The sequence below is a fragment of the Leuciscus leuciscus genome (assembly GCF_965113295.1).
Source record: "Leuciscus leuciscus genome assembly, chromosome: 24".
Classification (NCBI taxonomy): domain Eukaryota; kingdom Metazoa; phylum Chordata; class Actinopteri; order Cypriniformes; family Leuciscidae; genus Leuciscus; species Leuciscus leuciscus.
The window spans coordinates 20,281,731-20,306,966 of NC_138723.1; the positions used below are offsets into that span (position 1 = coordinate 20,281,731).

The window sequence follows — 25,236 nt, forward strand, 5'->3', positions numbered from 1 at the left end:
ACTGATCTCATTATACAGTTGTGTGAGGATGTATGTCTAAGAGTGTGTAGTCATGCCTTCATTTGCTAGGCGCTTCACTTTGCGCAACAATGTTGTTATTAAATGTGCTATATAAATAAATAAAAGTTGAAGTTTTTTTGTTGTACTTGCTTTGTGTTGATTTTAATAAAAAAAATAAAAAAATAGATAGAATATTTTTCTTCTAATTTTGTATTTTTGTCTGTGATATGTTTGATGTTTTCATGATTAGGTGCAATCCATAAATGAAACAGATTTTTATAACATTATGTGAAAACAGGCAAAATTTTTTTTATTATATCACAACTCCTGTAATTAGATTCACTATTTAAATAACAGTTATACAACATATAATTTGTATTACACATTTAAGATCTCTATGAAAAAGGTCATAAAATTGATTGGTCCCCAGTGTACAGACCTTGTGTGCGTACGGGCTCTGAGATGGGGCTGGGGTCACTCAGGCCATACGCGTTGACTGCCCGCACAATGAATAGGTAAACAGTGTTCGGAGATAGTCCAGTAACCGTGTGCTTCTCCAGTTTCACCAAATCTGCAACCGTCTGCCACGTGCTACCCGCTGATTGGCTGAAAAATTTGACAGAAAGATAGATTTCATTACTAAATAAAATTATTGATCATATTTATATCAACAATTAATTCCATGTGTTTATTTCTGCTTTGCAATAACCAAACCCAGCAGAATCCTACAGCTGAGTCTGAATAAAACATCAACACACCAATGTTTTGTCCCACATTTGTCCCGAAGCTTTTGCACGACATTAGAGAGGGGCGGATTAAACAGGAAAGTCAATGTCATAGATGTTTATCTGCACTCCTTTGATTGTCATTACATGTGTCTGTTTAATGACCCGGCTCTGCTGTGATGCTATTCTTGCAGCCTTTGGCTTGACAGTGCATGGTGTGATCTCTGCGGTGATAGATTTATTTATGGCACAGACTAGGCTTGTCAATGCACTGCATGCAATAAATAAATAACATCTTGGATCCTGAGCAGTGATTTGATTAAATATGAAGCGCAAACATTGTTGATTCTGCACAGGGGTAAGATTTAGCTTCAGTTTAAGGAGCCACAGACAATCATTAACATCCAGATCACGCCTAAATGTACAGGAATACAAATTTGGCTTAATGAGAACCAAGAGAGCTACTTAGATGTGGCGTACAGGTGGGCAAGATTCATAACAACATACTTCCCCTCTAATAAACAATGAATGCTAAGCACAGACATCTGTCTGTGACAGAAGGCTTTGGGATATTTCTCTTCACTTGTCTGTGGTTAACCATCATCCTTGTTTAGAGCGGTGGTCACGTGCATTGGGTTCAAGGTTTATTTTTCCCCGATGGCGGCTCCTGCCGCAGACACAAAGCCAATAAAAGCCCGACCTGCACAATTAGGCCAAGCCATAAATGCTGGGAACCTCGTAAATATTCCTTCAGTGGCCCACCGATAGGAGCGATAAATCCAAGGTCACTTTGCTATCAGCTGGGATGGAAGAAACCGTGAAAGGCTGAGGCATGGACAAATCCCTTTTCTCCAGCAGGACTGTGATTGGGCTCTTGTATGCACACAAACGGCCGCATATATGTGCATAAAATCAAAAAAGTGGGCCGCTATGTAAACCTTTTTTCATGTAACGAGGTGTCAAAATCCTAAACCCAAAAGCTTAAATCCTCCTCATACGCAATCTCAATTCTTTTCCATCCCTCGCTTGTTCTCTGCCACCCCTCCCATTTCCCTTTCCCAACGCTCCTTATTCCACAGCACCTCAGGGAAGGAAATTTTATAGCAAACACCCCATTCAGCCCCACAGCACTCTATAAAGAATCAATTTTAAGGATGTGGGGCCATGCTAACTGTTACCCAGGGGGGCAAGGGAGAGGAGCGAGACCTAGTGTGTGTATGAAATACAGAAAGAATGAAAATGTGTGTGTGGCACTCTGCATCTCCAATGCTGAATAGCCTGTTTGCTGTCTGCCCTCCCTCTAAGGACTGTAGGACCTTGGTTCTGTAATTAGAGGTAGCCCCATTTTAGTCATCTTACAATAGCTTAAAGAAGTGTCTGTGTGGACTATATCTGAATTCATTAGCATGCCATACTCCAATATCTCAAGCTTACTTTCCACGAATAAACCTCTCATAGACTGAAAAAAAAAAAAAAAACCCATACATATATATATATGTATATATATATGCATTTGAACATTTTGTATTAAATTTGTCAATTTTGCAAAATAAATACTTTACATTGCAAAAAATTTACATTATATATTATCCAACACAATGTCCCTAACTGGTCCACCAAGCCCAATAATTCATAAATTGTGATAATGTCAAAACTATGAGCTCAAAACCACCAAATGACTGAATAAGTCTTGACAAATCCACTTATTACCTGCTCTAAGGAGCAACAGTGTGAGCTATGCTGGTATTCAGAGGTTAGCCAATCAAAAAAGAGGTAGTTTACATAAAGGCACAGTTTCAAACCTGTCAAAGAGAGGGTGAAATATTAGAATTACTAAATTGGCACAAGAAACCTGGATGTGTAGAATAATCCAATAATTCATGAAAACATATCACCTTTAAATAAGCCTGAGTTCTCCAGTCTATGTCTGAAATTCAATTGTAGAAAACCAATACAGTTGCTATTAATTTAGATCTCTCTGGCAGTAGGTTGCCGCCTGAGGGGAGTGATTGTAGCGAGCAGGACGTGAGATGTGAGCGCAGGATGTAGCTGCCCCTGTATGACTGTGAGGAGCAGTAGAGCGAGGGGGAAGGGGTCAGGGACGGGGCAGCCACGCAGCGGTATTACCACGTCTGTCACGGCCGACCAGCTACGCTGGACAGTGACACAGAATTAATAAAAAATGAAGAATGGACCCTTGTAGTAGCTTCTGGCAAGAGACAATATTATCTAGTGTAGGGAGGAAAACAAACAGGAAGGGACCAGCATGGGGATGCTTACAGTGTGCGCTCACTCACCTGAAAGCCTCAATGATGTAAGAGGTGACAGCCGCCCCGCCCTCATGTGCATTCGGTTGCCAGGTCAGGGTCACGCTGTTACGGGTCACGTCAGTTACGACAGGTTTCTGGGGTGGACCAGGCAGCTGGTAGGGCTCTGAAACCGGGGGTGCAGAGAGACCACCACTCTCTGTAAAGATAAGATTAGGATATAAGCATGCCATCTTCATAATCATATTGGTCCTATGGTCCTGTTTGCAGAATCTAACAGAAAACACTTGCTGTTTCCGTATTTGTCTAGATTTATAGGACATTATAACAGAAATCAATATTGGTGAGGAAAAATCCGATCTCAGGTTAGCACTACTCCATATGCTGACATCTGGTAAAAGGACATATATTTGCGGAGTAAATTTGCAACGGAAGCGGCTTCCTCGGCGGATTATTGCGGTTTGAAGATGATATGATGCAGTTTGTCAAAGATAAGGACACATAAAGGCGGTGATGAAGCACTTGTGTGTGTTTTTTTACCTTTCACTGCGAGTACGCCACTCCAGCTCGTCTCTCCACTTAAACTGGAGGCAACACAGGTGTAGGCCCCGGAGTCCGTTTCCTAGCAACAACAGGCTCAGGGTCAGCATTTGTATGGATAAAACTCGAGCACAATGCATTGCCTCACTCCGCTTGGAGCAGCGTGGAAATCTTGACAAATGAGCACAAATTCTTCGAAATTGCCTATTATTTCACAATAATACAGGATCAACTGCAATTTTTTTCCTATTACTCTTGAAGTTGCTGACAGGAAGACAATAATGTGCTGTTGTGAAACCTAGTGAGATGTGTATGTTGTCCAATGCAAACACAAAATAATTACTTCTATTATGGGCAAAACATAAACTGTATCTTTCACTAAGAAGGAAATCCCACAATGCTCTATGAAGATTTCGGTGCAAAAAACAAACAAACAATGCATCAAAGTGGGTGGACAAGTACACAAAATTATAAATACATGTAATTCATTCAATACCAAAAAGTATATATAAAAATAATTTAATATAGTTAAAATGGCCTATTTTATTCAATATTTGTCAATTGTATTTATGCTTATTAGAGTCTCACTATCAGTGTAGCAAACAGCTAACAAAAAAAAAAAAAAAAATTCAAGTACACTTAGCAAATGCAACACTGTTATGACAAATGGAGATGCTGCCTATGTACAGCATCCTAAAATAAGATGCTGTAGGGAGCAGACAGCAAGGCAGCTCCCTGGGTTGTGGAAAAGAGTCGATATGTCAAGTAGATGCTAACTGCAAATACAAATATAACCCATATTTAAGGTGACAATATAATTTTTTGGTGCAACAAATATTTTGTTTCAGCCCTTTACACAAAAATATACAGTACAATTCAAAAGTCTGGAGTCGGTAAGATGTTTTAATGTTTTTGGAAGAAGTCTCTTATTCTTACTGTATCTTAAAAATACAGTAAAACACTAACTGTAATCAGGTGAAATTGTATTACAATTTAAAATACCTGTTTTCTATTTAAATATATATTTAAAAATGTAATTTATTCAAAGCTGAACTTTCATAATTCATTACTGCACTCTCCAGTGTCACATGATCCTTCAGTAATCATTCTAATATGCTGATTTGATACTCAAGAAACCATTATTATAATCAATGTTGAAACTAGAGATGCTTTTGATCAATTTAATGCATCCTCACTGTACAAAAGCATTAATTTCTTTAAAAAAATTTATGACATAACACTTTCAAATGGTAGTATATGCAAATAACAATAGATAGAAATCAATACGCAACAGTCTAATCCATAAAACAATTTAAAAAACAAACCATGCTGAACAGTTTAATCAGATGAATCCATCAGTTTGAGATTGTTTTCATAGAGTGTCTCTGTGAATCTTAAAATCTTCCCATTGTGGGAATTTTCATCTGTCAGTTCAATTTAAGAGTGTCTATCATCTGAGTTAGCATAGGTGAACTCAATGTGCAAAAAGAAAAAGGAAATACGAAGACAAATTGGTGAGTGGTGGGGAGGGGCGAGGGGCATTACATTTTTACCACAGGGCCGAGGGGAGAAGTCAGGCAGAAATTGCTTACGACAGTGAGAGATGTAGTAAAGCTTTACTCTTTCTCTCTCTCCATGACAGCGATCTAATAGTGCTGGCAGCTCAGGGGCACCAATGACACGTCTGAGGATTTGACTCATCGGTTATGCACACACACACACACACACAGACCCCGAATGTCTGCTCACTTGTGATGTGTCTGTTTCAGCTTTAATCTCATTTTTATGTGGAGAAAAGCATAATGCACATGTTAGCATAAATTAAACAGGAGCTGACATAAACACTGATATTATTAGAAAAGACAGAAAATGCCTTGTCTGAGACTATACCCGTGTATTGAAGAGTAGCTTTATATCCTCAGGCAGTACAGGAGTGTGTTGTTGAGTGTGTTATTTTGGTCACTTATGAAACTCTCCTAGGAGAAGGAGGAGGAGGTGAGCAAACAGAAGGTGTAGAAACACTTTCCTCTGTGACCTCTTCCTTGTTTGAGTGGATAACCTCATTGGTTAGACCTCTGCTGTGCTGGCTGGTCATTGGTGGAGAGAGAGGTAAGCAACCGGGCATCGACTGATTAATCACGGATGGCAGCTCTGGGCTCAGCGCTAAACACGCACTTAAAAATGTATGAGCAGCTAAGGAAATAGGGAGATAAATATTTTGAGGATGCATTCACATCTTCTACTTATTTAAAGGAATAGTTCACCCTGTCATCATTTACACACCCTCATTCGAAACCTGTATGAATTTCTTCTGTGGAAAGAATATTTTGAAGAACGTGCTGGTTGCTCTTGTCCATGCAATAACAATGAATGGCAACTGAGGTTAAAACCTTTAAAAAAGAACATCAAAAGCACCATAAACGTATCGCAAAAGTGGTCAATATGACTCGTGTGTTATATTTCAAGTCTTCTAAAGTCATAAAATAGCATTACATGGTGAAAAAACTGAAATATAATTCATTAATCACTGAAGAGTGGGCTCAAGTGGGCTTTTAACCACTACAATCAGTTCATTAAGTCAATTTAATTTGAGAACCAAATCAGTCTGATTCATGAATGAATCTTTTGAGTCTGATCTTTTTAATGAATCAGTTGATTCAGCTCACAGTTCACAAAATAAGTCACCATGAAATCAAAATTGATTTTTTTTTATGGAATATTGCAATGTTTATTAAAAATGATTTATCTGTGCACATCTTCCGTTAAATGCTGGTTTAACACATTTTGTGAACTGTGAACTGAATCAACCGATAAATTGAAGAAATTTGACTCAAAAAAATTGTGTCATGAATCAGACATCACTTCTCTCATGCACGACTTCATTTTAGTCTGTTCCACTATTGTTACTGGTAACTAAATCTATTAAAATAATTTTTAATTACTGAAAGTAAGTGTCAATAAATATTAGATGATTAAACTTAAAAAACTTGGCAGCTAATTGAAATAAAGAAAATCAAGCTAAAATACTAAATGGCAACGACACTGAAATAAAAATAAATTAAAGCTAAATAGGAATATAAAAAGAAAAATCAATTAAGATGACAAAAGCACAACAAAAAAACTAAAATAAAAACGGATTACAAGATTTAACAGGTAATATAAAAACAAAAGCTAATTCAAAATATGAATACTAGTATAATTCTAAAAACAACACTGAACTGTTCCTTGCACAAAACTATTGTGTGGTTTTAGAAGGCTTTAGAAATATAGCGCACAAGTCATATGGACTGCTTTTAGACATTTTGGAGCTTGACAGCACCATCTTTATTCACCAAACTAAATATAGTGGCCCATGATATTCTTCAAAAATTCTCCCTTAGTGTTCAACGAAGAAAAAAGCTATTAGCTTTTCTCTGACTAACAGGCTCACTCATTCTTTTCCTCATTTCTCTTTTCCTCACTCCCTTGGCACAGTCGAGAGCAGACACTTTCTGGCGAATCTCCCGGTATAATGGCACCTATTCACAGCGCTTTCCCTTTCTCCCACACACTCGTACGCTACCATCTGTGCAAACCCCAGTCTCCGTGCCCCTTGTGCTCTTGCATCATGCCGGGTAATCGTGGACTAAAGGGGGCCAATGAAGGCATCAGACCAGAGAGGCCAGGGCAAACACCAGTGCCAAATATGTCCATCTGAACAAAGCATGCAACATTTAACAAGCCAAATAAACAAAAACTCAACACAAAAGCCTAAATCCTCACTGATAAACGAGGCTGCTACTTAAATTCACACAATTTTTTGGCACTAGCTGTCCGCATTCAGTCCACTGTACTGAATATCAAGGGCACATTTAATGCATTACAAACATTGCAGAGAGTACAGGGATGCTGAGAGTAGCACATAAAGATTGCTAGCCTCCGTACCTTTCTATATCCCAGAATGAGCTTTTAATTAAGGCATGAGTGATTGTTAATCATTCCCTGGCACAATCAATTAACACATCAGGTCTTTTCACAGCGGTGCCGTGACCTCAGGTGAAACTTGCAATCGCACTCACCCTTGAGGCCTTGAGGAATGGGTTTCATTAGGCTAGCATGCACCAACACTAACGACAGCACACGTTCCCATTACGATCATAATTACAGGTTTTATCGCCTTGCACAACTCTCGCATAAGCGGCTGGGTCACCCCGAAACTGTCCACGGAACAAGTATTAAAATCGATCTGCTAATTAAGCCTGCCTGTTTGCTGTAAACTCAATTGCGCGTTTTATGCCCCCGCCATTGATCGGATGGCGGTAATGACATTTTACAGCGATCATCTGTGTGTCAATCAGGCGTGTCTGAAAATGTGGCACGGTGTGTGATGTGTGTCTGGAAATCTGTTTGTCAGGAATATCATCGATTGCATATGTTGTCTCTGAGGAAAAAGAGCCGCCTGTGACGGGACGTGCTAAAGAGGGCTCGATTTGAAATAACCATATGTTAATACCCACCGGGTATTAGCATTTTGGAGAATAAAAGCTGTATAAGCTGAAAAACAGACCCTTGTGTGCTCACTTAAACACTATCTTGACTGAAGTACCTGCAAGGCTGTGATTTGTAAAGTGCCATTTTCCATTAGGCTAATGCGCTCGTCGTTGCCCAGGATTCTCTGCCCATCACGCTCCCATTGGACGCTCGGAAGAGGGTTGCCCATCACGTGGCACTGCAATTGGGCTGTGGTGCCTGGAGCAAGCGTCTGGTTGGCTGGGCCTTGGCGGATGATGGGGGGGATCCGATCGGATGGGCCTAGGGTTAAGAGAATGAGAGAGGCGTGGGCCACAAGAGCCAAATTTGCATGTAACCACCATATCACCAACCTTGTTCAACTGATACTCAAGAGATTGTTGAAAAAGACAAACTATGAATTATGCTAATAGAGATTCTGAGAGTGGCATGATGGTAAAATACAATATCATCACTTAGTATAACATGAAGAAAATACAACAAATAAAAACAGTATCACATGCCCATGGCTTAATTCATCTGTGCATTGATGCATTCAGAAAAAGAAGACGACACAGAAATTGACTGAATTTGTTTAACTGGCCATTTGTTTCAAACTCTTTCCAAACTATAGCCCGCCAAACTGAAAAGATCAGTAATTAATTTGTATTTAATTAGATCATTGGCACAGGCCACTTGGTATCATTTGATCAAGTCGTAGTACAGCTATAAACTCTTTTTGAAATGAATGTATAATGTTATTGCCCAACGGAAATGAGCCAAATGCACCTTTAGCAGGCTGAACTGCATTATAATAAAATGATTCTGTCCATTTAGGATTGCTGTACAACATTTGTGTGTCAAATGGTAAAGATGGATCTATTCTAAGACTGCATGCTTTTAAATACAACACACTTTTCTCCCCCAAGAAGAGTTTTTATGAAATCATCAGTAGTGGTGGTGTTTGGACTTATGCTACGCTCCATTCTAAGCTAGATGTGGGAAAATATAATTTACACTACTGTAATTTTGGAGTCAGTACATTTTTGTTGTTGTTGTTATTTTGACAGTAATTAATACTTTTATTCTGCAAGGATGCATTAAATTGATAAAAAATGACAGTAAAGATATTTATAATGTTGCAAAAGATTTCAAATGCTTTTGAACTTTCTATTTACAAAAGAATCCTGGAAAACATTTATTAAGGTTTCCAAAAAAATAAAAATAAAAAGAATGTAAGCAACTGTTTTTAACATTGATGGTTATGAAATGATTTCTGAATGATCATGTGACACTTAAGACAGAAATAATGGCTGCTGAAAATTCAGCTAGGAATAAATTACATTTTAAAAAACTTTAGAAAACATAAAAAAAATTCATTTCTGTTTTTACTGTATTTTTGATCAAATAAATGCAGCCTTGGTGAGCATAAGAGTCTTCTTTAAAAAATAAATTGAATAGTGATGTACATAAAAAGAAAATGCTTTTTTAAAGTCACCCTGAATTTACTATTTTTTTACAGAATGTTGCAGCATTTATTATAAATGACCTATCACTGCACAGCATAATTTTTTTTTTTTTTTTTTTTCATAACCTCTCGTAATCTTTAAATTAAAAACGTTAACCTCACCTCACCCTTGAAACGACGTCTGATCACTCTCGGTGGAGAGTGGGACTAAATATCCTCCACAACTGACTGCATGGCATTCAGATCTGCATCCATTTAGTTAACAACACCCAACTTCCTACGATCCAACAAATTCCCGAGGACAAAAACAAATCATTTTTCTTCTCATTCCAGAAGCTGTTTCACTCTGATATGTACGCCAAAAAAGGGAAGAAATTTTTTCCGCACCTTCCGTTTCATCACGACACTCTAGAATAATTGCACTGGCCTCTGTTCTTCTACAATTTCCTCTTCTATTCCTTCACGTTTAGCTGCATCTCCCTCTATAGACCAATGTGATGGTCTAACACGAACGCGTTCCCATGAATAATTTATTATTTGTTTGACAAGAGCTGAAAAAACCCACTGTCTACTGACCGAGGAGAAAAGTCCATAGACAAATAATTGACAATTCAGTTACTTTAGTATTCTCATTTGCAAAAAACAAGAACATGGGAAAGGCAGCCTGCATCTCTGACATTTTCCCTCTGCTACGGTAACGATAAGCAAAAGACCATAAGGTCAGAAAGGAAGATGAGAGCTGTATCGCTCAAACAACCTGCGCTGTATTCCTACTTGATGTGAAATTCATAGCCACGAGTTTCATATAAAAACTATGTCCTTGGGTGCGGTGACCCTGCGTGGACATAAATATGTCCTTCCATACTTCATTTCATTATGTATCAGGTTAGAAACTTACATCAAACATCATTCAGATGATGTCAACATGCCAGGGTCAGAGGGGTTTCTGGGAAATACGATTACATTTCATAAGCCTGTTTTGTTTTCTTTAGCAAACCTACAGCACCCTTCGAAAACATTGGACTCTTGACGAAGGTTTTTTCGTGTGATGTGCTGAGACGCAGTTTGGTACAGGCGCACACATGTGGAGTACACATAAACAGTTTATCCTGTTACTGGGGAGCATGACGGAGGCGGCATATGTTCCTGGGGTTATTTGCATAGCGCGATTGCGCCCTGTCCTTTCTGATTACGTCTCCAGTGCTTCCTGCTGTTCTCTCATTTGCGGATTGCAGTTTTTTTAATTTGAGGAGGCTTTGAAGACTTTTGAATTTATTTTGGTTGAGAGCAAAAAGGCTCCAGCGGGGTGAAGCGCCAATTTGTTCAAACGCCCCCAAAAAAATATTACACAAATCTTTGTGATAAGGCCTCACATAAGCAATTCAATTAAATGTACAGTTCTGGACCTTTCATGTAGTTAGACTGATATTAAAATATCAATGCAAGCTGACTGCCAGTGTTTGATGGAGCTGGTGGGGGTGTATAAAAGGGCAACTGTATATGTGTGTGTGCGTCTGTCCAAAGCTAGTTTAAAGTATTCACTTACTGCTTTCCACCTCCAGCAGGGCTTTGGTCAAGATGCTACCTGCCACACTGATGGCCTGGCAGATGTAGTACCCAGAATCCTCGCTGTGCACATCTGTAATGGTCAGCTCTCCACTTAACGACACGGAAAAACGTCCTGCTTGCGAAGGTGGCTGACTGGGAAACAGCAGGACCTGTTCAGACCGACAAATATGGTTAAACACCATAAAAAAAACAGACTAAACAGGATAAATCACATTTAAATTGATGCTTTTTAGCTCAGACCAATATATATATATATATATATATATATATATATATATTTTATTATAAATAGAAAAAGCTCAATCTAGGCTGTGCACAACCGTGATTTTACCATTTTCAACATCCTTGACCATAGTAAACTCACTTTAACATGCAGTCTCTTGTGGCATATTGCTTTATCAGATAATTTATGTTGTGTTACTGCTCGTGACTGTTTGTACAACAAATTATAAATGTATTAAAAAGGATATGAGTCTGCTGATATAATTTATGACTCATCACAATCACTTAAGATTTAAGAGCTTGGAGGAAATGGCTGATTTGCATTTACATTAATAGAACATCACTGTGCATTCAATGCGATACTTGGGCATAAATTTAGTTGACCGCTGAGCTTCACATCCACACATGGGCCGAACAATAGCTGCATTATCTCAGCTGGTGTTTTAGAGAGGGAGGTCAGGAAGAATGCCAGATACACAAAAGACAAGGCCGAAGGATCTTAAGGAGTCTTCCTCTTGCATGAGGCTTCAACACTGACAGCTGCCCTATTGTTCCCACTTGGCAGTGTGTGTGTCACTGTTTCATTTTTGGGGATAATCCGGTGACCCCCTCACCCTAGCCCTCTGGCTCTGACCGGACTCACCCTCATCCTCAGTTCTGTTCTAGATCTACTGACCTCAAAGATCGGCCACACATATACACAGAAAAAACAAAGAATAGATGAGAGATTAACTGGAGAAGAGTTCATGGCCCGCTGTACAGCGGATATATGATCACCTCTGGCCTATGACACACTCTGCTCGATGAAGAAAACAAGGATGAACGGATGTAAGAAAGGAAGGTGAGAGGGATGTGGGAACCTGCTTCCTTCCTCCAAGTGCTTTAGAACAACTAGAGGCTTATAATTTCATTTCTTCTACTGAGCTTTATTAATAGAGACATGAGCATGCTATCTAGCTGGGCCCAAGGACACGTTCTATCCTCCCTTGACCCAATGAGGAGACACAAACGTGAACAAGCTCCTGCAGAAATCCCAGAGTTCCTTCTAACCCGGTGAGTCGAGTTATATGTCACTAGTATTCAAAATGGCTGCAAGGCTGTCTATTTCTTTCTCTTTGTCTCTCTGAATCTGAAAGTACTTAAAAAAAAAAAAAACGATGTAGTTCTTCTGGCTTTTTATAATATTACACTAATACATATTAAAGAAATAGTTCACTTAAAAATGAAAATTCTGTCACCATTTACTCACCCTCAAGTTGTTTCAAACGGGTATGAATTTCTTTCTTCTGCTGAACACAAAGGAAGATATTTTGAAGAACGTCAGTAAGCAGACAGTTGATGGACCCCATTGACTTCTATAGTAGGATGAAAAAAATACTATGGAAGTCAATGGGGTACATCAACTGTTTAGTTACCAACATTCTTCAAAATATCTTCTCTTGTGTTCAGCTGAAGAAAGAAATGCATACAGGTTAGAAACAACTTGAGGGTGAGTAAACGATGACAGAATTTTCACTTTTAAGTGAACTATTCTTTTAAATCACATAAAAATCATGAAAACTGAATGTAAAATGTCCAGGTCATATTTCGTCCAAAAATGTAACCCCTCCCCCCTCCAAAACGCACCCCCCCATTTTATGAGAGCACACACACAGAATTGTGTTCAGAGAGCTCCTATCAAATATATATATATATCAGATCATGTCAAACATTTGACTATAAGTGACAATGCACATATGAGTCAAAGACAGTTTTCATAGCAGAAGTGCTTCTACTCGTCCTCCAGGTGAGATCAGATGGATAATGAAAAATAAATCCATCAGATTCCAAGCCTATATGGGCACTAGACTTGCCTTCCTACTCACAATATTAGAGGTGTCACTCACAGATCTACAGTGTGCATGATACCATAACGAGTGACCTCAAACAATATTTGGACACCCTGGTCACAGAGTATGAATGTGGTTGCATTAAAACAATCACTTTTATGAGGCACTTTTGAAATGAACTGGTATCATGATGATTTTCAATGGGTGTATAGAATAAGTTCTCCTTAAGGGGAGACACGGCAGGCAAAAACATAGTTTTTTTTTCACAGGTCAATTTTGAGATTTTGGCCTATTTGTCTTCAATAACTTGTCACAGACTTGTGGTGAAAAAAAGTCCAAAATACACATATAGGTCTTTATTTTATTTCACTTTGTCTATTTGCGTCTGTAGATTTCCCCGTCATCACATATACCTTGGAAAGCTCTTTCTCTCCTGTACAATGTTGTCGGATCCAAATATGGTCATTTCCTTTTTTATCAGCAACCAATCGTGAAAGTATAATGGGGCATTTAACTCTAAAAGCGAAACCTCATTGGCTGATGTCAATTTCTGACAACGAGATGCATCACGTGACGTGCTCTGACATTTCCAGAGTGTGTTTTTGACTGTTCTGTTCAGTTGAAGGCCATAAATGCTGTGTTACAAGTTTTGATGTGTTTTAGGTGGTTTGTATTGTTGATTGCTAATGATTTGATAAGATATTGTGTCTGTAAATAGTTGTTTCCACTAAAAAAGTATGAATTTTTACAATACAAATCTTTCATATTCTGAGCCAGAAATCTCTACTTCAGCAGCACTTACATACACCAAACTTTCCAGTTGTATTCCTATCTATATTCTTAAGGTTTTTACAGAGGGGTTTGTCCATATATCATTCAGATTCTGATTTACACAACATTTTATACCTAAAACCAGGGCGAATTTTTTTTTTTTATGGCTGTTGACAGTTTTTTTTCTGATTAATGGAGTGATAAAAAGAGATATCCAAAATCCCCTCTGTAAAACCTTTGACTCTAATATGTCAACAAAATGAAACAAGAATTTTGAATCTGGCTTTATCCAATGTTCAGATTTCTCTTCTGGAAATATATGCAAATTAGCGCATATTTAATGAGATTCGACCTCATTTGCATATTTAAACATAAATATTCTAAAAACTTGTAATACAAAAGATATTTGTCTTAATGTAAGTAATCAACTGGGGAAGTTTCACGCTGATATCTATTATTTTTATTTTATTTTTCTATTCACCTGGGGTGTCTCCCCTTAAGGTCAAATTTGATAACCAGAAAGTGTCAAAATACGTGAAACATTTAATCATCATTTAATCACATTTGCTTATCCGTTCAAATACTTTTTGGTCCATTGCATAAATAACACAACAGCAAGACTTTTAATAGCTTTAATGTTTTTCTGAGCACAGTTGACTCAAACCCATCAGTCATTAGACAGATTACAGTCAAAGAGACTTGTTTCGTTTGTGTCTTTTTGTCTTAAAATCCTTCCAAAACAATCCTACATTTTTCTTCAAAAATCCTGTTCACTAGTTAAGAGTTTGGCCTTCCTTTAAGGAAGTACAATGAAAGTATTCAGCAGATACCTTGATATGTTTTGACACTGACTGTAAGGGTTCCCCGGCGTGCATGCGTGTACTGTTGTCTCTTACCTGACTGCCTTCTTTCTGCCAGAACACAGCAGGAGGGGGATTTCCCTTCGTTCCACAAAGAAAGGTGACAGTACGGCCTTGGGCAGAGATCTGATCCCGGGGACGCACCACGATCTGAGGAGGAACTGAAAGGAGAAAAGAAACTTATGAAGCTGTATAGTCACGCAGAACAAATCGAGATCCTATAGAGTCTATAGGAGCTTCTAGAACATTCTGCTGTCTATAACTTCTCCAAGTTGAGACTATCCTTGAGTTACACCGTCTGGCAGTTTTGTTTAGTCTATACTTGAGTTTCCCAAGGAGATGAACTGTGAGTGTTAGTACTGCATGCCGGTGGTACACAGTTAAGCTGTCATAGCTGATATTGTACATAGTGCCACATTCTGGTACCAGTGTTGCAAAAGAAGATAAAGTTAGTGTAGAGTTTCTTTACCATGTAAACAGCACTCTGAGCTATAAAGTCTGTTTAAAGTCAAAAGTCATACTATATATAGCTATAAATATATGTAACACAAAACCAACACTGACACCTTTACCCATAAACAATTTGGGGTTTGCTCTGAAAATCATGAAACTAATCCACATCACTTAAGTCATAATACAGGGCTGTTTTGACACAAACCAGGGTTTCTGAAAACTCAAGTAGGGCTATAACCAAATGCATATAATGTCTGAAGGCAGAGGTTTCAGGGTTGGTCTTTCTGAACAGAAAGAGTTGGATATAAAGAGCTTAATTATTATGGAAGTCTTTTCTCCTCTGTGCCCGCAGAGGTACTTTAAAGTACATGATAGCACATCTGATGCAGTACTGAAGAGCCCTTATCTTGTGGGGGATGTGCGGGCGTATCAAGAGCAAATATACATTTATATATAAAGTAATCTGGCTGTTTCGCCTAATGTACATTTTCTGTCCACTAATGAGGGTCTGGATATAAACGAGGACCTCTCAAACTCCCAAGAGCATCTTTGGTTGGCCAATGGGTTCGTCTCATCTATCTCTCAGCGGATCCATTCTTCCATCTCGTTCACTTTCTCTCTCTCAATCTCTTTGATGAAACCTTGTTGGTTTTCTTTCTGCCGCGGCTGCTTGGTTCTTGCCCTTAGTGTGAGTTTGATCAATGGCTGTTCGTGATGGATGCTAATCTGCTGGTCTTATCTGCCCTGCAGCAATCTTTCTACCTAGCAACATCACAAGGCCTTGAACAGTTTCTACCCAGACCAAACACAATGTTTTTAAGTGAATTTCCCTGTATATCAGGCTAAAATTGTGTCAAGTTAAACATGGTCCAACTTTTAAAAACATTGCTCGAGACCCTTGTATTTAGTTTCATTCATTATAGCTGTTTTCTATGGAAGTAGAATAATGTCAAATGTTTTTGAAATAAAAAGCCAGTTGAATTGCACTACTTGAAAAAAAATAGGCATTGCATTAACCATGCTTGCATTTTAATGCATTGTATTTTTAGTGCTTACATTTTTATGGGCAGAAATTCAACATGGTTGAATATTTAAGCTGTGAATATTTCAATTAAAAACATTTCAAACACCTTTTCATTATTAAAAATTCAATAATCCATATTCACCTTTCATATTTCACTTCCAAAATATTCAAACTGTTTAAAAATACAACCAATAATATTCAACAGGCAATTTTCGGTCCATTTTATTTCGCTTTGCAAATTCGCTTCCACAAATTCAGGGGTTCAAATTCGACAGTAAATTCAACATTGACGTCCAGGAACTGCAGGAAAAGCAGTAGATTGCCGAGCATACTCTCCATCTGCTGTTAGTCGACCTCACCATCAGATGGTGCAAAAGCGCTTGTTGTTGACGAAGACATTCATTCACAAAATGAAAATGATTATCTGTGTCAGTATATGCGGAAAAGATGATAAACACACAAAAGCTGTGTTTATGTTTCATTCAATAACTTCATTGTTACTTTCCCTGTGTATTCTACATGTCATCAGCTTTCTCTACCATGAACATGATTATAATCGGTTTCCCTCAATACCTCATACTCAAGGATTTCCCTTCCGTTGATAGTGATATGAAAGACCAATCTTGCACCTTATTAGGGAAGTAGGCTGTAGGCTACTATATAGGCTACAGGCAAGAAGATGGACTCAGAATATGAACTTAACGCGCAAAGTTTCATGCTGAGCGTTTCGTGATATACTGGCATAAAATCAACACATACATATAGTATGCATACGTGTATTGCATTAGCTTAAACTGTCACAGCTCTTGCATATTGTCCTCCTATTGTTAGTTTAACTGTAAATCGCTTTGGATAAAAGCAACATTGGCATACACGTTTGGCATACAACATTGGCATACACGTGGCAATCGCTTTGGATAAAAGCAACATTGGCATACATGTGTCATGGGGCAGTCATGGCCTAGTGGTTAGGGAGTTGAACTGGTAACCCAAAGGTTGCTGGTTCGATTCCAGAACCGGTGGGAAATGACTGAGGTGCCCTTGAGCAAGGCACCTAACCCCTAATCGCTCCCCGGGCGCCACACAAAGCGCCTGCCCGCTGCGGTGTGTGTATCCACGTTTGCAGTGTGTGTGTGTGTGTTAACTACGCACTACTCTGCTCCTAATGTGTGTGCATTAACTTGGATGAGTTAAATGCAGAGGTCAAATTCCAAGTATGGGTTACCATACTTGGCCGTCACGTGTCACTTTCACTTTCAAATGTAAAAATTGACTTGATATTGGACATTAGCACATTTAGGGACCGTCTCTAAAGTTGCATACAACATTGGCATACACGTTTCTAACTTCAATAGCAAACTTAAATTTATTTAAATAAATATCAAAAATCCAAAGGGTGCGCATTATGCCTGACACTAAATGAACACTTTACAGTTGGTTTTATGACTGTAAGTCGTTCTATTCAAATGCTATCGGAGTTAGAAACGTGTATACCAAAGTCGTATACACTTTAGAGACGGTCCCTTAATGTGCGAATGTCCAACATCAAGCCATCTGTATGCCAGTCTATCACTGGGAAACACTCAGCATTAAGCTTTGCGCGTTATTCTGAGTCCATCTGCTTGCCTGCGAGTTTGGTCTTTTACATCACTGTAGTCCATTAAGCTACGTTAAGCGTTGTATATGTCCAGCAGGGGAATCCTTAAGTATTGAGGGAAACCCTAATAGCCTACATGCAGCACATCGCCACAATATAAAGTTAAGGCAACTAAACAACCAAGAGAAATATATGTCAACCTCAAAAATGTAACATTGGATCTGTATATCCGCATCGGGGAATAACATTATAATCTCGTTCACGGTAGAGAAAGATGCATGTAACGTTAGGCTACACAGGAAAAGTAACCGTGAAGACACTGAATTTAACATAAAACAGCCGTCATAATAATCACAAATACACTTACATTGCTGTAAATGAGTTTTATGAATGAATGACTTGTTCTAGCCTAACTGTTGCTGGTCTTCAACACGCGCTTTTGCACCATCTGCTGGTGAGGTAGACTAACAGCAGATGGAGAGTATGCTCGGCAATCTACTGCTTTTCCTGCAGTTCCTGGACGTCAATGTTGAATTTACTGTCGAATTTGAACCACTGAATTTGTGGAAGCGAATTTGCAAAGCGAAATAAAATGGACCGAAAATTGCCTGTTGAATATTATTGGTTGTATTTTTAAACAGTTTGAATATTTTGGAAGTGAAATATGAAAGGTGAATATGGATTATTGAATTTTTAATAATGAAAAGGTGTTTGAAATGTTTTTAATTGAAATATTCACAGCTTAAATATTCAACCATGTTGAATTTCAGCCCATAAAAATGTAAGCACTAAAAATACAATGCATTAAAATGCAAGCATGGTTAATGCAATGCCTATTTTTTTTCAAGTAGTGCAATTCAACAGGCTTTTTATTTCAAAAACATTTGACATTATTCTACTTCCATAGTTTTCGTACACAAGAATGTTGCTCATGTGAATGCCCTCAAGTAATGTGCCTGAACAGGGTCAGATGAACACAAAGAAGACTAGTTGTACTCAAAAATATGTAGTTTTACATATTACATTTTTACATCTTACATATATCTACAACATGTCTGTCTTTTTTTTTTTATTAGGTTGTATTCTAAATTAAGATGGAAAGATAGATAGATGGATGGATGGATGGATGGATGGATGCAGGGCTTGACATCAACTTTTTTGCTCACCAGTCACTGTGGCTAGTAGTTTTCCAAAGTTACTAAGCCACTCAGCATTTTCACTGGCCACAATTTTGACCGATACCTTGGGGAAAAACTGCCATATAGATATTTTTTATATTATCTCATAATTTGGCAGCAAGTATATCAGGCTGCTGTCACTAAGACCTGACACACAGATCCATTATACTGTTAAACATGTGTTTTCTTTCTCAACTGTTTACGTTCACTTAAAACATAAGTGACTGTGTTTAAGTGAATACTCACCAACACTGGCATTTCGACATTATTTTGTGTGTATTTGACTGTTTAACCCCAATAAGCAATGAAAACGAACTCAATTTAATACTGAGAGGTGGCTTTATGTGCACACACTTTGGACGTGAACACAAAATCTGCGGGAATGTGTAAAATTATGTACAATATGCACAATTCCAAACCGAAATTCAAGCCACGTAACAGCAACAATATTCATCCGGAACAAATGAAACGAGTCAGTGAGGCACTCGACAAAGTGGCAAGTAGAAGTGACTGCGTTACACGGCACTGCTGAAATCCAATCGCATTTGGTGGGTGCTAATGTCAAGCCCTGGATGAATGAATGGAAGAACAATAGACAGACAGATTTACAGACACAATGATAGAACGACAGGCAGGCAGGCGGATATACTGTATGGATAGATGGATAGACAGAAAGATAGACAGATAGATAGATAGATAGATAGATAGATAGATAGATAGATAGATAGATAGATAGATAGATAGATAAAGACAAGATATTACAGACTGCAGTACAAGCAACTAGTATGAACTTTCATGTTTGCGGTTACCAGATGTCAAGAGTTTAAATACTCTTACTAAATACTTAATCTTTGCAATCTGGCAACCATGCGCACAAGCTCTTTCAACACTGCGGAAGAAGGGCCAATGATCTGAAAACACTGACAAACAAGCAAGCTGGAGTTTAGCCATCTCCGCTGAGATATTCTGTTCAAATAAGAATGTAATTCAGCCAGTCTGTGTTCCTTCACGAGCCGCATGCACTGTTTGCTGAGACTTGATCTTTAATCAAAGCTTCTCAGTGATGAACTTTAATAAATCCAAACATGGATCTCAACTATATTGTTTGCAATTGTGGTTAGTGAATAATTGCACTTAACCAACCTCTGTGTGACAATACAAAGTCTTTTTTGCTGTCACATTAATGTAATTTGGAATTACTGGAATTTCACTTTTAACTTTGAGAGAACATGTTTTACTAGTTTTCATAATGTAGAAAAAGATTATGTTAATTTATATGATAAATAGCCTATAATAAATCAGCATACTAGATGAGGTAAAAAAAAGAATAGAAACATGCATATGAGTTGACATTCTCTTGATTTGTGCTTATATGTGAAAGTGCAATAATTCTGCTGAAATGTAGAATAATGCAAAATAAAGATTATTATCAGTTTAACCATTATGCAGCATGACCAAAATGTGACTAAGGTATCATTGATTAAAACTTGCCCTATTCGGAAGGGACTAGATTTCCAGGGGGACGCTTGAGAAAATCATGTTTCACAGACTGACGCTAGAGGCTACAATCTTTAGTGTCAATGTTAGCGTGCCCGTCTCCCACACTGGAGACCCGGTTTGAATCCCGCTCGGAGCGGGTTGACTGTTATTATAAACAGCCACTTCTATAAACTCGTGAAGTTACTTAAATAGGGTTTTATTAATACATTTAAATGATATCAATAAATAATAACTTAAGACAAATACGTCATACGTAATGCACGCAAATGCAGCACGTGACATTCTGTAACGGCCATATCTAGACACACTTACCATCTATGTAATAAACACAGAGTGTTGGAGAAATGCAGAGTCCAGTCCGAATCGGTACATGAAATCACAGGCAGAAAATTGTAACTCGAACATCGTTTAGAAAACTAGTCCGTCCGAATAGGGCTAAAAACATTTAGTCGACTAAAACTTGACTAAACAAAAACAAAACAAGGTTGACTAAATATGATAAAAAACTAAAAAGTACATTTGACACAGGACTAAGACTAAATTGGGAAAAAAAAGAAGAAAAAGCTGACAAAATTAACACAAGAACAAACTCCCATATTAGTAGAGGATGCTGCATGATAGACAGGGTTTGGAATTTTAGCAACGAGGGTGGAATATAAACTAAACTGATGATCGGCCTTCATGTTTGAGCTCGGCTGGGGCTGATGGGTATTGATTATTTCCGTGCTATTGCCCTTTATCAGGCGCCTGTGAATGTGCAACGCTGTCACCTTTAACCTTCACATGCTAATTGATTTCTCATCCTCCTTCCCACTCCTGTGCAATTTTTTTTTTGCGTTTCACACACGATTAGAGTGACGCGTCAGCTCTGACAACACGCATTTATACTCAGGAAGGGCTTTCTCCTTTAGCTCACCTCAAATTTCCCACTAATTCATCAAGCCGAAGGGCTGATAGCGTTCGCACCTTCCCTACTAATGCGACTAACAAACTGCACTCTATTTGTCTCACAATCTACCTCAATCACTCTCTTATTTCACCCCACCACTTGCTTAGTCACTCCTTTTTCTATTTCTTTTTGTCTCTTTCATTACAAAAGTCAAATACAATCCAAAAGATGCAATCAATGCAGCTGTCTTAGATCAATTTCCCGATTGGCTCCCTGCCTGCCTGCTGGCTTTTCTCGTAGACTCTGTCGTGGAGCGTAGGCTGCATCACAGCCTGGAGGCGACATGCATGCTGAAACAGAACAAGGCCCACTAGGGAGCCTGGCCACAGGGGTCACGAGGTTGCTGTCCAGAGGTCAAGCAGAAGCCATATCACTGACCCTGGAGGTCAAATCTGCAACATCCCTTGCCACTATAATTTGGGACACAAGTCTAGAGAGACTTCAAAGCAAACTGGAGAGGCAATGATAGCAATTTTCCCATTTGCCTTCCGGGATTGACTGTATTTCTCACCTGGGCTGACGCAAGGAATGAAATATTGACTTAACTGTATGCAATATCATGAATTATGTAAATATCATGAACCTATAAATATCCTTCTCTCTAAATATGCAAAAACATATATGTGAATGTGAAAATACAAGTGGACATTTTTTAATCAGAATCAGAAATAAAATCAGAATTTTTGTCAGACAAAAAAAAAAGAAAAAAAAAGAGAGAGATGTTACTTAAACATATACTGTCTCAAGGGATTTCACTCTAAAAATATGACTTAACAATTTAGCAGCAAGAAGTGAATGCTCCCACGAAAATGTGCCCTGGGCTGTGATAAATAATTACTAGTTAAAATAACATTACAGAAACAGCATGGAGTTTTGCAGAAGGAGAGAATGGAGGTGTCACATACATGCAAATGTGTTATGACAGGAAGAAGATTTAAGAAAGGATTTAAAATATACATTATACCTCTACCGCCAACAAGCATGCCATGCTTTTAAAAGACAAATCAAATGGATGAGAAAGTCTTTGAAATATGGGCCAAATAAATTAAGATACATAAATTAATATAATAAAAAGAAAAACAAATTGAAAAAAACCCTTTAATATTAATGTAATTTTAATAAATTATTATTAATAATGTTTATTGTTGTTGTTGTTTATGTTGTTAATATTATTGTTAGGGATGCACATTCATTTATCTTCTGAAGTTTGCCATAAAAAAAAATAAAAAAAAGACTACAACCATAAAATACTATTCCAAGTTATAGAACAGAATGCCATGTTATTTTTTTTATATATATATATTTTTTTTTAAGAATAAATGGTACAAATAATAACATTAAAAACATTTATATTTGATAATAATATACTACTACTACTACTAATAATAATAATTAATTATACATCATATAAATATTAATAAATAATTATATAATCTTAAATGTATTATTATTATTAATAATAATTTATAGGATACACATTAATTTCACTTGTAAAGTTAAACATGAATGCTCAGCCATAAAATCAACTACAACTATTCCAAGTTATAGATAGAAAGCCATCTGTTAAGATATCTATAATAAGTCTTTCTGGAGATGTTTTCCTCGAAATATCACAGATGGTGTATTTGATGGAATAGCAGTAGACGGAGCTGTGAAGGTGCCAGGCTGGCTGGCTGGTTAGTGACAGGTCAAAAGTGTCACCCACCCAAAAGACTAAACAAAAGTGCTGAAAGCTAAAAATTATTCATGGAACTTTGTGTCCTCCTAAGACTGCCCACAACACGCGCAAGGATCCAACACCTTCATGCTCCCTCTGGGAGAGTTAGTGGTTAGTGAATACACAGCCACAAACTCGTATGCACATACACCGCCAACAAAACATGTCTTCAAACACCGTGTCTATCCCCAGAGGGACTCGCAATGACAGGCAGTTGTCAGCGTTGAACAGTGATGCAGACAGAAAGTGTGGAAGGGACATGCTTCAGTGCTCAGCGCCGCAATTAAAACCCCCTACATGCAATTAATACAGTCTTTAGAGTGTAACCGATTAAACGCTTTACAGCATTGCAGGTTATCTACACCAATACAGGGCATATGTTTACAATGCCTAGCTGAGCAGCCTTTTCTGTCCAGCAATACCTGCCAAATTCATAAGCTGTATATTTCATTCAGTATTCATATACTGCATTATCAAAATGAGAGCATAATCTGCATAAATGTGGTTTCTAAGAAAGCTTGTGCTTTTTTAAATACCCCCCTTGAGGATGCAGTAATATGCATTGGCTAAGATCAGTCCTGTCAGAGTTTGAAATTGGAAACACTTTTTTTAGGACAGCTTAAAATGAGCACCGTTGGAGAGGCGCCCCAGTGCAGCAGGATTTATCTGGTGTAAATCGCTGCTACATGGATTTATTTCATATTTATTGTCTCAGCTCTTAGACATGCTAATGAAGAGGGCAGTTGAGGAAAATGCCATGGATTATTTCATGATGTTGAAAACATGCAAATGATGAAACCAATCCGTCATCTTTAGCAGAAAGAAGACAGAATCTATTCCTGTTTCTCCCTTGCACAAAGTCTGACTAATCTAACCCATGTGTATTAAATGTCTGGCTTTTCCACTGAATACAGAGAGTTCTGACACACTTATCTAGCTTAGAAGTCTAAAACCAAGTTAATTTTATAGCCCTGTTGCAAATCCCAAAATCTACTTTTTAAGACTGTGAAAAACAAGATGATTGCAATAGAGTTTAAAAGTAGCTTGTTGGGATTGCCGTGTACACTACCATCCAGAGGTTTGGGGTCAGTATTTTTATTTTTTGGAAAGAAATTAATACTTTTATTAAGCAAGGACACATTAAATTGATAAATGACTTCTTTCAAAAACAATTTAAAAGACTTCCTTCAAAAACTATTTAAAAAAATCTTACGACCCAAAACATGAATGGTATAGTATACATGAAGGATATGTGAGATACTGCTTAGATTGTGAACAAAACACTTTATATATTAACACAAAACATATTAAACTTGTATTTCAACAAACTGAGATTTGTGCATAAATCTTCAGCTTATAAGAATTTTTCTCTGACAAAAAGACCAAACAAAGATTGTCTTCCAAAAAAGTTTCTGAAAAGGTTAGAACATTTTAATTTATCAAATTCGTCCCAAAATCTTCCTAGAGCTGAAAATAACTGAGATTTCCCCTGATGACAAACATCTGAGGGATACAATCTTCCTTTAGGTACTGTTTGCAATAACTCTGACATTGACTTAAAATGACCTAAAAATGTTGCCTAGGTGAGCAGCTCAATACATCTTGGAACAGAGCTATGATATCCTTTGTTAGGCTAAAAATTACAACAAAAACAGTTTGAATAGCTCTGAAAGTACTCCCAAACTTTCAATTTCCCAAATTTTCCATTAAATGCATCTCATCCAAGACACATAACAAAGGAGAAAATAAAAGCACCAAAGACCCATGTTGGGTTGAATGAAAACTAACACCCTGCTGGGAACAGTTTCTTTTTACCCCCTTAAAATGGAGCAGAACGCCCTTGCTTCCCTCTGAAAACATGTTCTTTCTTTTATTCTGCCTGTCTGTCTGTCTGTCTGTCTATCACTGAAGTGCTCCGTCAGCATCAGATATAGTCCTTCCACTTGTTTTCCTTGACAGAAATAACGTATCTGGAAATTACTTGGTCACATGTACTCCTCATTGTGCCTTAAGTTAAATACAGTTCTTGAAAGAAAAACAAAGCAAGTGGTATAAAACTCCAGTTCTAAAAAAAAGCAA

The 25,236-nt window shown here is 37.8% G+C and overlaps 1 protein-coding gene across 4 annotated transcripts in view; it reads right to left on the minus strand.

The window, feature by feature from the left end:
• The window catches only part of robo3 (roundabout, axon guidance receptor, homolog 3), an 81,631-nt gene that overhangs the window by 13,479 nt on the left and 42,916 nt on the right, over window positions 1-25,236 (minus strand). For all 4 annotated transcript variants that reach the window (XM_082158251.1, XM_082158250.1, XM_082158249.1 and 1 more), the window contains 6 exons: window positions 14,776-14,900; window positions 11,035-11,206; window positions 8,118-8,323; window positions 3,533-3,614; window positions 3,023-3,191; window positions 440-606 (listed from right to left, as the gene is read on the minus strand). In XM_082158251.1, the coding sequence (XP_082014377.1) occupies window positions 440-606; window positions 3,023-3,191; window positions 3,533-3,614; window positions 8,118-8,323; window positions 11,035-11,206; window positions 14,776-14,900 (921 nt within the window). The remainder of the gene's footprint in view (window positions 1-439; window positions 607-3,022; window positions 3,192-3,532; window positions 3,615-8,117; window positions 8,324-11,034; window positions 11,207-14,775; window positions 14,901-25,236) is intronic.